Source organism: Polypterus senegalus, chromosome 13 (genome assembly GCF_016835505.1).
Source record: "Polypterus senegalus isolate Bchr_013 chromosome 13, ASM1683550v1, whole genome shotgun sequence".
Taxonomy (NCBI): Eukaryota; Metazoa; Chordata; class Cladistia; order Polypteriformes; family Polypteridae; genus Polypterus; species Polypterus senegalus.
Window position 1 is genome coordinate 156,610,772 of NC_053166.1, and position 21,190 is coordinate 156,631,961.

Below are 21,190 nucleotides of genomic sequence, written 5' to 3' on the forward strand. Positions count from 1 at the left end.
GTGGGGAGGGCCCTGTCCCACCCCACCTCTTTCCCTTCAACCCACAACCTACCTCTCGGGTTTGCAGGAATATATCGGTGTCGCAATCAAGCTATGATTTTTAGCTTGATGATAGAAATCGCAAAATCAACCAGAATGTTCAGGCAAATTCCAGAAAAAAAACTCAACCACAATGCATCAAGTAGTTCTCTTGTGAAAAGTGGACAGACAGACAGACAGGCAGACGTTGGATTTTATATACAGAGAAATGTATCCTGACTGGTGTAAGCCTCATTTTGCAATTTGGTGGGCAGAGAGGCATAGTGGTTAAGGCTTTGGACTTCAAGCAATGAAGGTTGCAGGTAGTGTGACCACCGGCAAGTCACTTCACCTGTCTGTGCTCCAACTGAAAAAACAAAAAAAGAAATGTAACCAGTTGTACCGCAATGTTGTAAGTCACCTTAGATAAAGGCAAGTCATTTTCTAACCCACAGGGTCCAATTTCAGCTTTTTAAGGCAGGAACCAACCAGGCAACAGCCAATCACAGGGCAAACACGCACACAGGCCAATTTACAATCACCAATCCACCTAACTGGGAGGAAATCCACACAGACACTGGGAGAATATGCAAACTCCACGCAGGGAGGACCTGGGAAGCGAACCCTGGTCTCCTTACTGCAGGGCAGCGACTACCACTGTGCCACCCTTCTATAAAGGTATCAGCCAAATAAGTAAATATAAACTTAGGACTGTAAGTTTTAAATGTCTCTTCAGTAGGATTTGCTCAGAAGTGCATCATAACGACCTCTGACAATTCATTATTCTTTTGTCTTTGTTCTCCAGTGTTTACCGAATTTGATATCGATGAATGATGAAGAGGATTAAGTGCTTGGTTTAACTGCATGATTGAGTTCAGCTTGTGTTAGCTGCAGAGATTTTCATTTCTAAATTAGGGTTAATTCTTTTGATGAATACATCACATATACTTAAATGAGTTAAATTAGCATCGTGCAAGACCTTATCAAAAGGGGTTATGAAAAGCTCACCTCTAAGAAAAGAATTATTTCTATTAGTGGAGTCCACTGTGTTTTGAACGATAAAAGTTTTCAGAAGTATGAATAAGTGAAACCCAAAGAAGATGAACTCACCAGAGGTCAAAAGATCATGCTCTGCAATTGCAGGAAAACTGGCTGGTTTAACCCTTTCAGGGCAGATGTCGACTTTTGTAATCAACTGTAAACTGTGACAAAACTCGCCGTTACATTTTGGTTCGACTCTCTGTCCGGGAATGAAAGGTTTGCTTCATTGATCGGACATCGGTTTACTGTGCATCCGTGAGTAGTGTAGAGCAAACCACCTCTAAAATGGCATCAACATCTGGCGAGAGACTAAAGCGAAATACTTTGTGGATGACGTTTGTCATTTTATCGCTGAATCGGACTCGTTGGACCTCGATTTTGATGCAAGGGATCTAGAGATGGAGAAGGAAAATGAAAGTGAGATACCGGCATCAGTTGACTGGTGCCCAGCAGACCGTGGTGTTGAACATGATAGCCAATGCGCCAATGGCAACGTTCACCCAGAAGCCCCAGCACACACCCACGTGAAACCCTTGCTTTGTGTCCTTTGCAGAAAACCGAGGTTTTTGGAAAAATATCCCACCCTCAAAGAGTTAAGAGCAAAAGCCTTCACTGTATCTCCTTAAACTGAGTTGAGCTTAAACATTTTTGCTTTGCTTCCTTGATTTAGATTTTTCAAGCATGATTATTTAATAGCGCCCTGAATATTCCACTGCAGTTTGCATTTTGTCTTATCTCTTATCTCTCTCGCTCTCTCTCTATTATATATGATCCAACGTCTGTCTGTCTGCTTTTCACAAGAGAACTACTTAACGGATTTAGATCGGGTTTTTTTTTTCTAGAACTTGCGACTTCTCTCATCGCACTATGAATCATAGTTTGCTTGCAGGAGCGATATATTTGCGCTAATCAAGACAGAGGCTGCGGGCCGTGGGGTGGGAGAAGTGTAACGTCAGGAGTGGGGAGCTGGGCAGGGCCCTCCGCACTCACACACCGGCTTCTGTTCGAGTCACTCTACTTCTGTGTGGAGCATAAATCGCCACAGCTTGGCTAGCGATACCTGTTTGTTTATTGATTTTTAAACTTTGTCCTGTTTCACTACCATGTGGGTGCAGCCGCGGGGGACAGCTAGTATGAGTACCTATTGGAGAATTCAAGCAAAACAAAACTTCATTCTATATACGTTCTCTCTCTTGTAAGCACCAAGCCAATATTAGTGCAGTGGTACCTTGAGATACGAGTTTAATTCGTTCCGTGACCGAGCTCGTAAATCAAAATGCTCGTATTTCAAATCAGTTTTCTCCATTGAAATGAATTGAAATGTGATTAATTCGTGCCGGCCCCCAAAAAACCACCCCAATTTTTTGTTAAATGTTTTCAACATAAGAAAAATGTATTTATAATGAACAAATATTGCATACAAACAAAATAAAATCTAATACATAAAAAAAGAATCTAAAGAAATAAACAGATGTTGGCGGAGCCGATTAGCTTATTGTAATGTTGATTTTCTTTCACTTCACTTTGGCTTAACTTAATTTTCTTCTTCACTACTTTTTTTTTCTTTTTTGCCACGCTTTCGTCACTTTCATTCACAGGTACGTTTCAAAAGAAACCTGTCCAAGGAGCTTTGTTTTGTCCTCCGCTTTAGAATGTTTCTGAAGTGAGTTAGCCGAGTGTCATTAAATAGCGCCGCTGCATGATCAGTCGTAACTTTTTCAGGGTGTTTCTTTTCAATAAAGTCCGAAACTTTTTTCCACATTGCCAACACTTCCTTTACCTCACTTGAAGAGATAACCTCCTCCGTGATAGCGATCTCCTGCAGAACTTCTGTATGTTGCTGCGTCTGTAGTTCAGTCAACTCCTCTGTCGTCAGTTGCTCTGAATGTGCAGCGACAAGCTCTTTGATGGCTCGTATTTCGAATTTTGGCTCATAACTCAAGGCAAAAAAAAAAAAATCGACCTAGTGACGACTCATATCTCAAAAAACTCGTACGTTGGGGCACTCGTATCTCAAGGTACCACTGGTACTCTTAACCATGTAACGGGGTGTAGAGCAGTACGGAAAAAACTCGCAAGTTAAAAGTATATTCTTCATGCAAGTACTGAGAGATTGATTTAGTGTAAGCGAAGCCTGCCAAGGGGAACCCACTACAGTACACTGTGAGTTAATTACTTGCTGCTTCATCTCCATTTTCATCGAGTCAATTTGTACCTGGCCACTTAGAAAAAACTACCACGTTACCCATTTTACTCACAAACGGAAATGTTTCCGTTGACCTTGCAGTATGGTTTATAGATTGGGCAACATTTAATTTAGATTTAAATCTACTGGTTTCTGTAATTAAATTCAACACTGCCTTTCGTCAACCTACCTAGCAGTATATTTTCCATAACAAGCATACTTCTGTTGTTCCATCTAAACTGTGTTGGTAAATCTCAATGTTTTGCCTGTGCTAGAAAATTCCTAGAAGTTCTGTTATTGTGCCTGTTGCTTCACAGACCACAGAGCTCACTCACGGACAGATGTTTCTCTTCTTATTTTAAATGGCAAGCGGTTATCCCTAAGTGGCCATAGGATGAATGCCGCTAGTGCTGTTATTTGAAGATGGATTTGATATTGTAAGATGGACAGCTGGAAGTTATAGAAAGCTAGCTCAGTCAATCTGCTCTTCACGAGAACTGCTTAACAGATTTAGATCGGGTTTATTTCTAAAATTTGTTTGAACATTCTGTTGATTTTGCGCCTTCTCTCATTGAGCTAAGTATCATAGTTCACTTACGGTACCAATTTATGTTCACAAATCCGAGAGAGACACAGCAGGCCGAGGGGAGTGTTTCCCTCCTCACTCACGCTTCTGCCTCAGTGCACACCTTACATCCACTTAGCTAGTGAACATGAAAACTACTTAACAGATTTAGATCAGGTTTTTTCTAGAATTTGCTTGAACATTCCGGTTGATTTTGCGACTTCTTTCATTGCGCTATGTATCATAGTTCACTTGCAGGAGCGGTATATTTGCGCTAATCTGAGACAGAGGCTGTGGGCTGAGGGGAGGGGAACGCGTGACGTCAGGAGTGGGAAGCTGCTCTACCGCTGCGTTTTGGAGCGAACCTCGCCTCCGCCTAGCTAGCGATACCTTTTCATTAATTGATTTTTAAAGTTTCACTACTATGTGATAAAAGTAACATCCTCTCCACCAGTTATACAAACGAAAGTATTCAAACACTAGAAGTTTAGCTAAAGATATAGATTATGTCGTAGACAGAGAACACAGATACCTAGAGGTGGTACACGAGCCATCTTTAGAGATGCTGATAATGTCAAAGCTATCAGTACAAGGAATTATTGTATTAAAATGGGGTGGCACAGTGGTAGCACTACTGTAAGGAGACCTGGGTTCGCTTCCCGGGTTCTCCCTGCGTGGAGTTTGCATGTTGTCCCCGTGCCTGCGTGGGTTTCCTCCCACAGTCCAAAGACATGGAGGTTAGGTGCACTGGCAATCCTAAAATTGTCCCTAGTGTGTGCCCTGCGGTGGGCTGGCGCCCTGCCCGGGGTTTGTTCCTGCCTAGCTCCCTGTGCTGGCTGGGACTGGCTCCAGCGGACCCCCGTGATCCTGTGTTAGGATATATCAGGTTGACTGACTGTATTAAAATGCCTTGAAAATGGGTTTTAACAGTTTCTGAAAATTGTAGCAGAGTCCAGATGTATCAATGGTGCCCAAGAGGAAATTCAAAGCTGCAAAACAATATGCAAGTTTCTGAATGAATTAAACTAGAATGCATTCTTGAAATGACAGAATAATAATTACAGAAAAGACTTGATACGCAAGGACCCTGTTACACAGGACTATGTCTGCTTTATATATTCAGGCTCAATTAGGTTAAAGATAATTAGCTCTTCTAATTTAATGCATCATTTGTAGTACTAGTAGTAGTTATTAGATAAGACAGCGACATTTTTAATTTCCCAGAAATCTGCCTTATTATTTTTCATATGTTTTTCTCTCTGCACAGCACACAGTACCATGTGGCCAAGTCAGAAATTTAATTGAACAGCCTGACGGAGAAAAATGGGTCAGTGATGGAATGAAGTGGCAGACGGCATACTGAGAGATGAGAAAGAATGCAGTGAGAGGTGAAGAAAGTCGCTGCCAAAGTGCAGGTGAGCAAGCAGACTTAAGGCATCACTGCAATGTTTATTCTAGGAATATACAGTAAAAAAAAAAAAAGAAGCTTTTGCATAAACACCACCGTTGAACCTTATTTGTTTAATTAAACATGGCAGATACTGACATATTGAATTAGGTATGCGCAATCTACAGAAGATAATTCACCAATAGAATCACAGTATGTACTAGAGCCCAACCCTCTCGGCTTTGACGAGTGAAAATGACAGATCTATTTCAAGCCGTATTTCATGATGCATTTGGAGGAATATTGCGGACAAAATTAAATCAATAAATAAGCAGCAAAAAACGTATTTCGTAACATTTCTTTATGCTTACATTTCATCACACATTTATTTATGCTCACATTTTGTGACACATTCATTTATTTTTGCTCACATTACACACTACAGTATTGTACTGTATTTATTTATTTAATTTTGTCCGATATATTCCTTCATACCTTAGATGTACCATTCTGTTCAATTTCAGCTTTTGAATTAAATGAGAAATGTTTGTGATTTTGTTGGTGAGTGAGCAAGTGAATGAGTGAACTTTGTATTACATATATTATATATATATTGTGGATGTCTGAGAAGGAGAACAAGCAACCCGGCCTGGGACGAGGATAGTTTCTTACCCAGACAGGAGGACAGACAAATTGGCCGGCTAGACGAAGAAACAAATTTGTGCCCAGAATTCACATGTCAGAGGCTGGAAGCAGTCCCATCCCCCATACAGCAGGTGGCAGTTGTCCACTGGTAGCCTCTCAGTTTGGATACCCGCAAGGGTGCTTGGGAGTTGGAGTCCTGTCGGGGACCCTTGGTGCCAGTACAGGGTGCTGTCAGGAGAAGATCTTCCTGCTTTCCTTGTGACCCGGAAGTGTTTCCAAGAAGACAAGCAGTGACACTTGAATGCATTCCTGGGAATGGCATGAAAATGAGCCAGCTACTTCATGTCAGGGAGTGCGGGTGACACTCAAAGGAGGAGTAGAAAGAGAGAAAAGAGGGACACTTGTTCTAATTGCAATTGTGCCCGGTCATTACTGCTCATTTGACAGCTTATTAATAATAAAATACCTTTATTTGAACCTGGAACTGTGTGGAGCACTACTGTGTCTGAGGTTTTGGGGCTTTCAAAAGTGGTGCCCCCTTGTGGTCATTTTATATGAGAAGTGGAATTGGGGTGAGGGCTCCGCCTCCAAAGAAACAGAAACACGCTTAGCCGCTAATAACACAAGCAAGGCGAGCACGTCAGTAAAACGAAACCTCAGAAGAAAGACAAAGTCGCTTAGCCGCTATCATCGGCAAAACGGTATCCCTTTTACTTTTCCTCCTGCTGCTAGTGCACAAACGATGCAAGCACGTCGGCAAAACAAATCCTCCTAGGACAGAGACACCCAGAGTAGTTCCTTTCAATGGCCTGACATCTCTAAATTTCAATTTTGTTTCTGAAGATTTCAATAGTTTCTAGGACCTTGGGCTTTTTACAGCATGGCTTACATGGCTAGTGTGTATATATATATATATATATAGTAATATATATATATATATATATAGTAACAAAGGTGCTATATCAACACCTGACCCAACATAGAAAGACATGGGAGGCCCACTTATAAAACAAATAAATGTTTTATTTTCCTTCGCCTGTGGGCAACGCCTTCCCCATTCCCACAGGCACAACACAGTCCCAAAGCACAATAGCACAATCACCACAATACTTTTTCTCCTCCACTCCCCTCCGGAAAGATTAGTCCCTCTCCTCCCGACTATGGCTCCCGAAGTAGCGTCTGCTGGTCCCTTATATAGGTCACCCAGAAGTGCTTGAGGTGCTTGTTGACCTATTTCTGACAGCACTCCCGGGTTTGGCGGAAGAACTGCCCACACGGGTTCAGGGACAGTTGCAGCACATCCAGGCAGTACCCCCAGATTCCAACAGGTCTGTAACGAACTCCAATTCCCATGAAGCCCTGTGGGAGTCCGAGGTATCGCTGCCATCTAGTGCTCCAGGGGAGGTGATGCTCTGTCCACACATGCTCCCCTGATCCTTCCAAGGCAGAGGCAGGAGCCCTGACCACTCATGATAGATTATATATTATTATATATTACATCTTGCGTTACAACCAGAATGCGGTCACATTTATCCGCTTGTGCGATTGTAAACAAACAGCCAAGAGCGTTCGTAAGCGTCAGTCGGAGCCCAGATACATGTGTTAGTGGACGTAATTTCAGTCAGTGCAGTGATTTATATAATTTATTTCAATAATTGCTAAGGAAGGAAGAGAAGGTAAGAAAGGTAAAGAAAGCAATCACAATCGAAACGAAGAAGGAAATTGTGCAGAAATATGAGAGTGGCATTTGTGTGACTGATCTCGCTAATATGTACAGCATGTCGAAATCCACTGTCTCGACAATTTTACAAAGAAAAGATTTGTATAAGGAAGCTCCTTCCAAACAATAATCACCTTCCATTTCATTCTCCTCCTCCTCCTCCCTTCCTGCAAGCCAAAGATGTTAACTTAAATGGTGAGTACAGTATGAAATTGTTGTTTCTGGTAGGCCAGGGACTTTTTGGTTAGTACATTAGAAAAATTATTGGTAATTTTGGTAAATTATGCGCATTATACAACCCTTTTTTACTATGAAAAAGTTAAGGAAGTGTTGCTGTAGGAGGTTCGGAACGCATTATGGGTATTTCCATTATTTCTTATGGGAAAAATAGTCTTGAGTTACAACCAGCCCTCGCAAACGAATTGAGTTTGTAAGTCAAGGGTCCACTATATATATATATATATTTATTTAAATTTTTTCATTTTATTACTATTTAATTTAATGTTGTTTCTTTGTATCAGTATACTGCTGCTGGATTATGTGAATTTCTTGGGATTAATAAAGTATCTAATAAAGTATCTATCTCGCTATATATATATATATATATATATATATATATATATATATATATATAATGTGTGTGTGTGTAGAGTATATTATTGAAAAGGCATTATTGTCGTCAAACTACCAATGTTATTATCAAGTAACATAATGTAACATTCTGTATTCAAACACAGCAGGGGTTGCCCGCTCCAGGACATCATTACTCCCATTCTCAGGCTACACAGTGATGCCATTTTCGATACATTTCACGCAGTAATTTAAATGCTACAGCCTGTGAAACGTCATATGCATAAATATGGGCCACCCTGTATATATCACTTAGTACATATATTCCTTTTTTAACTAGATATGGACTGGACAAAGGTTCAATAAATGCTGTAAAAGAACTTTCAAGAACTTAAATGATCCATTTATGACAGTTAAATTGCAAGATTCCTTATTCTTACTGGCAAGTGCCCCATATGATTTGGTGCTACAGATGCCCTGGAAAAACCAATGTTTACCTGTTTTTAGATAACAGGCATTTGGCAGTCCTTTTGGATGACCACAGAGTTTGTTGGCAAAAGCTGAACTGGGACAAAACCTTTTTGTCACTGCAACTCACCGGTTCTTGTTCCAAAAGCACAACTAATGAACATCACTAATACAAATACATCAGGAGCTGAGCTGAGCTGTGCATCCAAACCTGTCTCACCACAGTTACCTTTTAAAGTGAACAACACAATAACATCAGTCCAATGTAACCAGGAAAGCTTACCTTAGAATTTCTCTTTAGGTTATTCAGCAAAGAAGTGAAGCGGTTTTGTAGCTGCTGCATTTCTGAAGACATTGATGTACCTTCACTCTCTCTCATTGCAGAAGGCTGTTCAGTCTGTGAAAGTCTCTGTTTAAAAACAGAACATTGCAAATCACCTTCTAAAATAACACGGATATGAATACCTGATGAACGTAACTCTGCATAACATTACAAAAATATTACTAATGATATCTTGCCAACTCGGCATGCATTGCTTGCTTCCCAAATGAGCAGATCACAGAACAGTCCAAAACATGCATTGTTTTATAATCACAGCTGTCTGAATACTTATACGTGGCATTGGATAAAAAATAAAATCATAATATCCGGTTTTGCTTTGTACTGAAATCGCATTTGCTTACTGCAGTTGCTTGTGATGGAATCTGCTGTGTAAGATGTTACATAAAATAGATTTGTTTATTTTGTACTGAAAACAGCTATTGCTATTTCACCTTCCATTGCAATCAGCATCGCAAATAATGAGAGAAGTAAAGGTCAATGTAATTTATACATTACTGCACACCTCCACTTTCAGACAATAAGAGAAGACAGGCATCTATTAAACCTTTTGCCTCGTGTTACAAATGAATAATCAAGGCCCTTGTCTCTTAATAGCTTTTAAACTTTCTTTGGATGTCTTAAAAATGTCAATGACTTTTTCATATTTGGATCTCATTTTTCACTAATTAAGGTGTTTGAAACCTTTTTTTTCTTTGACAATATGCTGCATTTTGGAATTAGCAACTGTAGAAAATGAAACATTAACTTTGTTCTGTATACTGTGATGGATGTCAAACAATTGGGTGGGCGTCCCAACCAGGATGGGGGCAAGGTTCCTTACCTGGATTGAAGGTTAGCCCTTTCAAGACATGAGAAGGAAGAGAAGGATTGTCCTACCTTAGCCAGGAGACAAGTAGAAGATGCCAGTGCGAAAGTGGATAGGCTGGCATCCCGGCTGGGTTGAGACACAACCCATCAGGGCTACATACTCCTGCAACACACTAGGTGGCCACATCCCTGGGCAACACCATCTGTATGGACACCGGCATGCTGGGAACTGTCGGGTTCTGTAGCTTCCACCAGGGATCTTTCCATGCGCGCCATCCATCACAATGTATTATAAGGATGGATAGGATTAGAAATGAGTACATCAGAGGGTCAGCTAAAGTTGGACGGTTGGGAGACGAGAGAGAGGCGAGATTGTGTTGGTTTGGACATGTGCAGAGGAGAGATGATGAGTATACTGGGAGATGGGTGCTAAGGATAGAGCTGCCAGGTAAGAGGAAAAGAGGAAGGCCTAAGAGAAGGTTTATGGATATGTTGAGAAAGGACATGCATGTGATGGGTGTAACAGAACAAGATACAGATGACAGAAAGATATGGAAGAAGATGAGCCGCTGTGGCGACTCCTAACGGGAGCAGCCGAAAGAAGAAGAAGAAGCAAATCTCAGATTTATGTTTTCCTCAGAATACTATGTTTTTGTAACAATGCGACTTGCTGCTATACCCTTTCAGCACAAATGCGGTATCATATCAATTGTACCAATATAAAAAGAAACAAGATATACAAAAATATCTCTCTATTATATAAAAAAATCCTTCAATGCGATGACTTTTTGGAGACGAGACTTTATGGGAGAGAGATTTCTTCCAACTCCTGCAAGATGAGACTTTCGCCTTGAGATTTTTTCAAGTCATACCCTCCTCTCAAATATTTTCAAACAAGACCACAGTCCTCTCAACTCTCATTTGTGTAAATCCTTTTGTCAGACACAGTTCCTGCACTCTCAGCTCTTATACATTTTAACGTTTTCCTCACTTTAAGACCCCAATTAAAGAAGACGTATTATGTCCAAATTTTATTGAAGAATTTTATCACAAAGGGTTATCAACATAAAAAAATGAGTACATGGGCAATCCTACCACCGAGAAATGATGAAGTCAAATGCGAAAATTGTCAATTGGTTACACGGCAAATTTGTTAAATGCGTATCAGTAGACTCTGCTGAAACAGTTGGTGGTGATGGTGCGAAAGATGAAAACATCAACTTACAATATCATCAAGAATATCTACAACCGTTAACGCCGTCCAGTCTTACAACTCAAAATTACTGTTGAAAGAAGGATGTAACCAAGAAAGGTAATGCAGTACATCTTCAGGGGATAACATTAGACAAAAAAGGAGATCTTGATATGCCATTCGTATTAAAACGTTAACAGTTTCCCATTAGAACAGATTTTGCAAAGACAATTAACAAATCTCAGAGCAAAACATTTGAAAAATGTCGTTTTATTTAATAGAGAGAAAGAAACAAAATTCGATCACGGGCAGTTATACATTGCGTTGATGCATATTTAACAACTCCCATGAAAATAGAAGTCAATTTAAATTGTACATCCACATCCCCATACGCGAGCAGCAGAACCGCAAAGAGGCTAGAGAGTAATGCAGGCCCAGGGGTTGGCAAGAGAAGCGGGTTAGTTTATACAGTAATAATATGAAATAAAGACAATTTCCAAATACCATATTAGAAAATACACCAAACTAGGCATATACAGCTCTTAACCTCCACTGCCGTAACCTAATAACCTCATGGGACATTTTATAATTGATTTCTAAAATTAAACTATCAACTGGGCTCTTAGATTAAACTCCCATTACTTTGATGGAAACATTCACCCAGCCTATAGTGAATATAATTAATAGTTTTTATTATTAAGCCACTGTCTGTTTCTTAACAGCAGCTACTGTTAGCGGTTTATTCAAGAAAACTAAAATATTTTTTGTTAAGAATTATAGACCAGTTGGGTGGGGGTGGGGGGGTTGAATTCTGTTTTATTACGTTTTGTCTTTTTTTTTTGTTCCTGCTTTATTTTTTTAACTTTGATTTTTCTTTTTTTCCCCAGTTTGACTAGTCATTTGTTGTCTAAGTTTGACTTGATTGTATAAAATGTTATTTTCTTCAATAAAAAAAATAAAATGACCAAGTATCCCATTCACTAGTTCACTTTCAAGCCTTAGAAAGAAAGGACAATCTTATCTCATACACAAGCTTTTAAGAGAAATGTCAGCCTGCCTTTCACTCCAGTCGCTGCACAGTAAGAGCCTTAACTTGTGTACCAAAAGTGGCATTATCATCCAATGTAAGAAAAACTATAATCATTATGTTTTTAGGCTTAATCACAGTTTTTAATACTACTGGCTACAGCCCACACGCTTGTGAATTTACTTGGTCTGCCAGTCACTATTTTTGGGAGATTTACTGCCCACTTACTAGATTATTAAGTTTTTCATTTTCTAGTATACAAAATATAGGAAATGTATTGTAAGCGTCCAAAAATTCGATTTTCGAGATTTTGATGAATCTCGACATTTAAACCCCTTAACGCGCACACGTTCCAGGTCCCGGGACATAACAGCGTTTTAAAAACGTTACAGTAATGTGTGCATGCCCATCTGCTATACATCTCGACATACTACCCATCAAATGAAACTTCAAAGTCTCGTCTTACCGATGATATAAACCATTTTGACACACAACAACCACAGCACTGACACTAAAGCCTTTTTTTACAGAGAAGTACATACTTTTAAGAGTTGACTTTCCCTACCTTTGAAGACCCCCTGCAAGTCAAACATCAATATTTCCGAGCAGTATTGATCCCATTGTGTCCGTAAGGCTCCAGCGAATATAATCCAGTAAAACGATTTAGGTCCAAAACACACGATATATCCTCAAAGGGACAAAAACTCCAGAAAACGTTTCATAACTTGAGACTAGCTACGTAATTTTTTTTCATTTCTATTGATCATATCAGTTTTCATAATTTGTTTCTGTCGGCGATAACCATGCTACCGCATGTAACACGGAAGTGTTAGCTTCTGATCGACACCTAAGTTGGCCAATTAGGACGGGTCTGGGGTTGACTGGCACCTCGATAGCCAACGAGTGTCACAGACAGCTGAACGATGACGTACAACTCCAAACCCTGGTAGAATCTACCAGTTTGATTGGACACTGTGACTGACACTCAAAACTTACAGCCAATGAGCAGCCGAGCATTTTGATATGTAACTTGCCATACTAACTTGTAAAAAAACAATCGGAGCTGCGCGAAGGTGGCATTTGTGCCAGTCTGCAGAGTTGGTGCGTGGTTGTTTATTGTGATTTCGCCAAGTTTTTTCGCATTTTAAATATGAATAAAAGTAGAAGTTTAAGCGTAAATAAACGCTCGATTAAATAATAGATGCATGTACGCGGCGTGAAAGTAATCAATCGGCCCAGGAGACGTCTAATGGCAGAGAGCGACATGTGCCACACCCTTGTGCTTTCTGCTTGCTAGTGATTGCTGCCATCAAGTGGCACATGGAAAAACGCTGAGCTGTGTTGTAACAGTTTGTAAAAGAAATGTATATAGTTTGTGTGCATTTTATAAAAAAAGTAAAAATAAAAATATAAATATATTTTTGGCCCATAAGACTTGTATTGACTATTTTTATATAGAAATGTGTATTTTTTTATTGTTTTTATTATTTTTATAACTAATAGAGTGACACTGTGTGTAGATATAGATTCCTTTAGGTGTAAGCTTTCAGTAGAGCCCTCATTGATATCTGTGGGTTGAAGCATTCAAAAGTTATTACACTTTTTCCATATGTTCCAAAATGTGGATAATGGTCCCTCTAAAAAGCCCCTGGGCATGCCCACATAAAAACTGGTGTAAAAATGTCATTTTTACAGGTATTCTTTTCAAATTTGAAATGTGAGTAGTCAACAAGTTATTCTGTTGGTACATAGTGTGTTTCTGTCCCCACCTACCTACTGCAGCTTTATTTTCCTTTATTTTCATAAAAAAACTTAGGCGAGAACAAAAAAATTCGTTTTTTTTTGTGAGTTCTAATGTGCATAACTTTTGATCAGTCACACCTACACTGATTTTGAGGGTGAAACTAGAGAATTTTACCTTTACAAAGAGACCACACATGTGTTTATACTCCAGATAGTTCAATAACAGCAATGATTCTAATTTGGAGAGGTCGAATTACAAGCGATTTAGCAAAAATGACCCCGCTTGATAAGGGGTTGAGACCTCCCTGAATCAGAAAATACAATTTCTGGAATTGTGTGTGTGTGTGTAACCACAATACCCTCAGTATGCTTTTACTTAGGTCAACTAAATTTGGCATACAAGTATTAGGTACAAAACGTCTACTTTTGAGCTATTTCTGCTAACCGGATTTGGTACTTTTTTATTCATGCAGAGTCCGATTTGTTCAACTTTACTTTTATAATAATTGCTCAATTTACTATTAATTTGATTTGTTGTTGATGGTTCCTTAATTGTACTTAATATAAAAATAGAAATGGGCGGCACGGTGGCAGCACTGCTGCCTCGCAGTTAGGAGACCTGGGTTCACTTCCCGGGTCCTCCCTGCATGGAGCCTGCATGTTCTCCCCATGTCTGCGTGGGTTTCCTCCCACAGTCCAAAGACATGCAGGTTAGGTGGATTGGCGATCCTAAATTGGCCCTAGTGTGTGCTTGGCGTGTGGGTGTGTTTGTGTGTGTCCTGCGGTGGGTTGGCACCCTGCCCAGGATTGGTTCCTGCCTTGTGCCCTGTGCTGGCTGGGATTGGCTCCAGCAGACCCCCGTGACCCTGTATTCGGATTCAGCGGGTTAGAAAATGGATGGATGGATAAGGGAACTGGTGGCACGGTGGCACAGTGGGTAGCGCTGACCCGGGTTCACTTCCTGCGTGGAGTTTGCATGTTCTCCCCGTGTCTGCGTGGGTTTCCTCCCACAGTCCAAAGACATGCAGGTTAGGTGGATTGGCGATCCTAAATTGGCCTAGTGTGTGCTTGGCGTGTGGGTGTGTTTGTGTGTGTCCTGCGGTGGGTTGGCACCCTGCCCAGGATTGGTTCCTGCCTTGTGCCCTGTGCTGGCTGGGATTGGCTCCAGCAGACCCCCGTGACCCTGTATTCGGATTCAGCGGGTTAGAAAATGGATGGATGGATAAGGGAACTGGTGGCACGGTGGCACAGTGGGTAGCGCTGACCCGGGTTCATTTCCTGCGTGGAGTTTGCATGTTCTCCCCGTGTCTGCGTGGGTTTCCTCCCTCAGTCCAAAGACATGCAGGTTAGGTGGATTGGCGATCCTAAATTGGCCTAGTGTGTGCTTGGCGTGTGGGTGTGTTTGTGTGTGTCCTGCGGTGGGTTGGCACCCTGCCCAGGATTGGTTCCTGCCTTGTGCCCTGTGTTGGCTGGGATTGGCTCCAGCAGACCCCCGTGACCCTGTGTTCGGATTCAGCAGGTTGAAAAATGGATGGATGGATGGAATAAAAATAGAATCATTGTCTTTTGGTTTACTCCTCAAATAATCATCCCCATATCGGAGTATACGAAAACGTGGAGGGGAGACCACTCCCAATTTTTATATTTGCAAAGGTCTGATGATAGTACGTATTGGTTAAATTTGGCGACACCTAGGGTTTAGTATTGGAAACGTTTCTATGTTCTCTTTGTATGTTGTGATTATGGGAGAAAGCTTTCCACCACCCTTCACTGTAAAAAGTGGGCCCAAAAGGAATGGGTGGGTTGTTAGACAGAATTGTTTGGGCACATTTCCAGGCGTATACTGAAGACACTCAGATCATATTTATAAAGGGAAAAAAAGCTTTAGCGAGATGAAGGGTATGTGGCAAATGACTGGCTTTTCAACTCAGAATTCCTTCTATTCATCCATTTTTAAACTCGCTTAATCTTTAATTAAAGGAGTTTTCATTTTAGTTTGGATGAATTAACATTAAAATGAAGTATTACCAAGATCACATTTCTTGTCATGTTTACACAGTATAATTAGATCCTTGCTTGCATGGCTCCGTTACAGCCTAGAAGTTGTAAATGCGACATCAGACTACGAATGCCGCTGATATTTCTTTTTTTGCAGTTTCTGCTAACCAAAACTTTACCCGACGCAGTTTATTGCTTACCTTTTCACCATTTTAGGTCATTCGCTGCCTTTCAGCTGATTAAACTGGAAGAAAAACTGGAGTGCTAGGGTGTTGTACCGTATCAGCCATTATGAATATAGTGAGACGTCAAGCAAAATGACACCTTTTATTGGCTAACTAGAAAGATTACAGTAGGCAAGCTTTCGAGGAAACTCAGGCCCCTGTAAACATCCTGCCTGAAGAAGGGGCCTGCATATTGTAATCTTTTTAGTTAGCCAATAAAAGGGGTCAATTCGCTCGACTTCTCAATACAAGAAAAAATGGGAAAACTAAGGTGTTCTAAAACTTCTGTGAATTTGTTTGAGTAGCATGATGTTGTAATGTTCTGCCTTTTGAAAATAAAACAAGAATTGAAATAAAAAAAAAAAAACGAACTGCTAATCAGAAAACTGAAAAGGTACGACGAAGCAGAGTCTAAATAAACACCTCAGAAAAGAGCAGTGGGGCGAGTCCATTATATTTACTTGTATGAATGTGATGTTAATTTGCTGTTATTCTAATTGAATCTAGTGCTGCAGATGCTGCTGTTCATGAATGAAGGAAGAAGAAGACTGTGCAGGATGGAAATACTGAAGGAGACACAGCAGAAACCTTTACAATACACTACAACTTACTGTACTGTGCAATAAAATCTACATCAGCTTCTAGAATATTCATTATGCACGCAGCTATAAGTATAAATAGAAGTGAAGGCAGCCGACAGCTTGTTTGCCATAACAAAGCAATATGCTGGATGATGAAGAGAAAGAAATGAACCAAAACACAAACACACAGCACAGCAGATCTGTCAAGGTCAACGCAGGCAGGAATTAGGCCACCCCTGCACCAGTCTGTCTGTGCAACTTGTTTATTTCATTTGACCTAATGTGTTGCGACAGTAGATGGCACACGTATAAAAGCACAAGCTTTTTTCTTTTCTTTTCTTCCCGCATGGAGAACGTCTTCCCCATTCCCATGAGTACACAACATAGTCCCAAAACACAGCACACACACAGTGCACAATACTTTTCCTTCCTTTCTCTTTCATTCTCCTCCACTCTCCCTCCCTCCAGCTTCGTCATCGTCGTCGTCCTCCTCCTGACCAGTAGTGGCTGCTGGCTCCTTTTATAACGCACCCGGAAGTGCGCCAGGTGCTTGATGACCCATCCGGTGTGACGGAAGAGCTGCTCTGTAGGGCTCAGACAACAGCTACAGCACCCCCTGGCAGCGCCCACAGATCCCAACAGGTCTGCCCCAAACTCCAACTCCCATGAAGCCCTGCGGGAGTCCTAAGCACCGCTGCAACCCAGAGGGGGCTGCCATCTAGCGCTCCGCGGAGGTAACGCACTGGATAGGCTGGCTCACCCCAGTCCTCCCAGCCTGGAGACATCGCGGCCGGCCGCCACAGTGTTTACTTTTAAATGAAATATCATTTAACTAGTTCTTCTGATTCAATTTCCTGTTCATGTTCCTCTACAATTATTTGTGTGCATACTGAATATTGTAGAAGTGAATGTAGATATTATTGCACTGTACAGTAAGTTGTAGTGTATTGTAAAATCTTGAGTTGAGTGATTTCCTCCATTATTACTAACGTGTAATTTACAAGGAAATGCTGGATGGGCCATTCCATACCAATTTGGCCTTATAATTCTATTATCTTCCAATGTCATAATGTATATGTTGTAAAAGGTGCTATATAGCGCCCGACCCGGCACAGACTACGCAGAGGCACGTGTACAAAACACACAGGCTTTTATTTTTTCTTCACCCGTTGGCGCACGCCTTCCCTGTGACCCACAGGCAATACACAGTCCCAAAGCACTATAAATTTTTTTATTTTTTTCATTTTTATTACTATTTAATTTAAGATTGTTTCTTTGTATCAGTATACTGCTGCTGGAGTATGTGAATTTCCCCTTGGGATTAATAAAGTATCTATCTATCTATCTATCTAAATCCCACACAACAGCTCTTTCTGGCACCACCACTCCTCCCAGGCAACCTCGTCCTCTTCCTCCCGATTCTGCCCAAGAATGAAGGGAGGTTGGCCCGCTTTATAGCCCACCCGGAAGTGCTCCAGGTGCCTGACCAGCTGGTCTTAATTGCACCACCGGGTGGGGCTGGTAAGTCGTCCAATGTGGCGGCTGGCTCTCCACAGCACCCCCTAGCGGCCACCCCATCTCCCAACCGGGCTGTGGTGGACTCCATGTCCCATGGAGCCACGGGGGAGACTGAGGAAGGACCCACGGCCAGGGAGGCTGCCCCCAGGGAGGCATTGCACTGTCCGTGGTGGCTCCCCCGGGACATATGCAGCAGCGGCGTCCCGGCCGGGCATGGGACCCGGCTGTCCGTCACAATGTTTATGCACCTTCTGGTAGAAAAATATGAAGAGCCACAGATGCAATCAAACTCTGCTGATTGGCAACATTTTATAATTGTGATTTTCATATTTGCTGTCCTTTCCATTATAATAGTTTTTTTTTAAATTGATTTTATTAAAAGCAAGTAACATTCCATACAATCAAGTCAAGATTAACAAAACTAACTCCGGCCTTCGCACCCTTACCTTTGAAGGTTTTAAAACTCCATACAAACAGAAATGTCGGATTAGCGAAAAGTCAATTTGCAACATTTGCCATTTTCTTTTCCATGAGAGCTTCCATTTCTCAAGTTAAATTACAAAAAAAAATAAATAAATAAATCACCGCAATATGTGACTAATGTGTCCTATATGAATAGCGTCTGGTTTATTGCCTAAAAGTCTTGCACAGTTTGTCATTTTAATTTAGTTTGCATCTCGTCAGCCAGGCTTGCTCCATTAGCGTTATTAAAATTCCTTCTGACGGTTACAAAAATGCCTTACTTGGGTTTTCATGTATTTTAATATAAACACCAGTTATTTCAGAGGACTCTACATTTCATGTGAACTGTACAACGGGTCGTGTGAACTAACTGAACTAATCTCGGACTTGACTCCTGAGCAGACTAATAGAACACATATAATCTGTCAACACTGTCATACTTAAAGAGAGAAAGTTTGAAATCATTGTTTACACATTCCATTTTTTAAATGGCTTTTACCAGTAATTGTTTTTTCAAACATACATTTTCTTCCTATTTTTATATTTTTAATTCTGTCTCTACACATTTTTCCTTTTCGGTCCGTGAAGGGGGTGGCACATTAGCGCTGTGGTTGTGGTTGTGCTGCTGCCTAGCAACCAAGAAGCCGAGGTTTACGTCTCGGGTCCTCCCCGTGTGTAGTTTGCATGTTCTCCCCGTTTCTGTACCCCGTTAGGTGGACTGGCATTGTGTGTGTTTTCACCTGGTGCCAGACTAGTGCCTTGCGCAGGCCTTCAGGGATTTTTCCTGCCTTACACCATTTTATTTGCTGGCATGGGCTCCAGCTTCCCCGTAAAATAGATGGATGAAAGGATGTCCGAGTAGGCAGTAAGATGTGATAAGGAAGCGTGATCTGTCAGCTACATTTAGCTTCCCTTGCTTTTGACACCCAAGGCAGCAAAAAAAGGCAGAATAGTACAATATTGGCCAGGGTGTGGATGGATACAATGGACTGGCATCCAGTCCAGAGCAGATTCATGGTGGAAGCCATAGACAGACTTTTTTGGCAGTGCCCCTAAATGCAACAAATCTCAATAAGACATAGTTATACATATGCAATACTGTGATAATGATACATTTGTTTTATAATGTCGTCTTATAACGTATCTGTCCTCCCTCTCTCTCTCTCTACATATATATCTTCTTATATAATACCCTACCGTGGCTGTCCATTTGTCTGTCCAGGATTTTAAATCACCTGTCGCTCGCAAACCGTTTGACTTATTGACCTGAAATTTGGTACACATATACTATGTGACGTCTACTATCCACTTTTGGGGTGACGATTGACCTCCAAGCTTATTCCTCGTTTTATTTTTATTTAATTTTATTGTTGTAATGGAAGGAAAATAAAGAGAGGAAGAGAATCAGGAGAGCAGATGGGCGTTGGTTGCTCCAGCGCAAAGCCAGCTGCAAAGACTAATGTTTTGGGAAAAACAGCCGGGAATGTTCTAAAGATACAGCCAAGGCTGTGTTAGGAGTTGTTTTTCACTTCGAGAGGCTTTTTTCACATGTAAGCATATTACTGTGTCTTCTAGTGCTAGGCACTGCTTTAGTCAGGGCCAAGTAGAAGAAAAACAATACCGTGTCTCGTGGGAAGGGGTGTGTGCGGAAACTGATCACTTCTGCATACACTGCTTCCACGTAGGCCGCTTTTGGGCAAGGACACCTAATTAGTATATAAGGGAAGGTTCCGCCCTCAGTTTCTTTGGAAGCTCAACCGTGGGGAATGTGCACACCTGTTTGGTATTTGGGACCAGGAACGAGTTGATCCTCTGACGAGACTGACATGCGGGCTCCCTCAGTCTACTGGTCTAGGATGATAGCTTTGTTTCTTTTGATATATTGTAAGCATAAGTTTGTGTCTTTTGATAATACTGTAAGCATGAGTTTGTTTCTTTTGATATACTATAAGCAAAAGTTTGTTTTTATTACTGTAAGCATAAGTTTGTTCTTATTACTGTAAGCATAAGTTTGTTTCTTTAAATATATTACTGTAAGCATATATTTGTTTCTATAATCTATCGCTACTGCATTATACTGCATTATATGTATTTAAATGTTATAATTGAATAAGTAAATTTTATTGAAGTATCGGACCTCTTCTCTCTGATTTTTGCCCACTTACTCTAAACAACCCCTTGAACCATTTTCCCAAATCAAAACAACTGTACAATCAATTCTCAGCAGCAGGGTGGTCGTGCAGCGCATGCGTACGAGCGCCGTTCTCATCCCTACCACCTTCGACTTACTTCCCCCCCACCTCTTCGCATCTTAAATCATTCCTAGTTCTCATCCTCTGTCTCTGTACGTTTAGCATTCGTTTACTCAGAGGCTTATACACTTGTTCCTTCCTGAGCAGCTCTTCTTTTCTCCACCCTAGCGGCCCGCTTCTTCTCTTCTTTCGTTGGCATCTTTTCACTTTAAAACTGATTAAGTCAGTGTTTGTGTGTCAATTTCTTAGTATGTTTCCCTTAATTTTTCACTTAAGTCTTCAATCTGCCTCAAGAATGATTTAAGATATGAAGAGATAGGGGAAGTGATGGCGAAGGTGGTAGGGACGAGAACGGTGCCTGTACGCATGCGCCGCACGGCCGCTGCCGAGAGTTGATTCTACAGAAAAATAAAATCCAAATAAAAAGAGGAATAAAAATCATCA

General features: G+C 41.0%; 1 protein-coding gene across 1 annotated transcript in view; it reads right to left on the reverse strand.

The window, feature by feature from the left end:
- The window catches only part of LOC120542460 (lipid droplet assembly factor 1-like), a 59,295-nt gene that overhangs the window by 29,349 nt on the left and 8,756 nt on the right, over window positions 1-21,190 (reverse strand). The window contains exon 2 of the mRNA XM_039774956.1: window positions 8,883-9,008. Coding sequence (XP_039630890.1) covers window positions 8,883-9,008 — 126 coding nt within the window. The remainder of the gene's footprint in view (window positions 1-8,882; window positions 9,009-21,190) is intronic.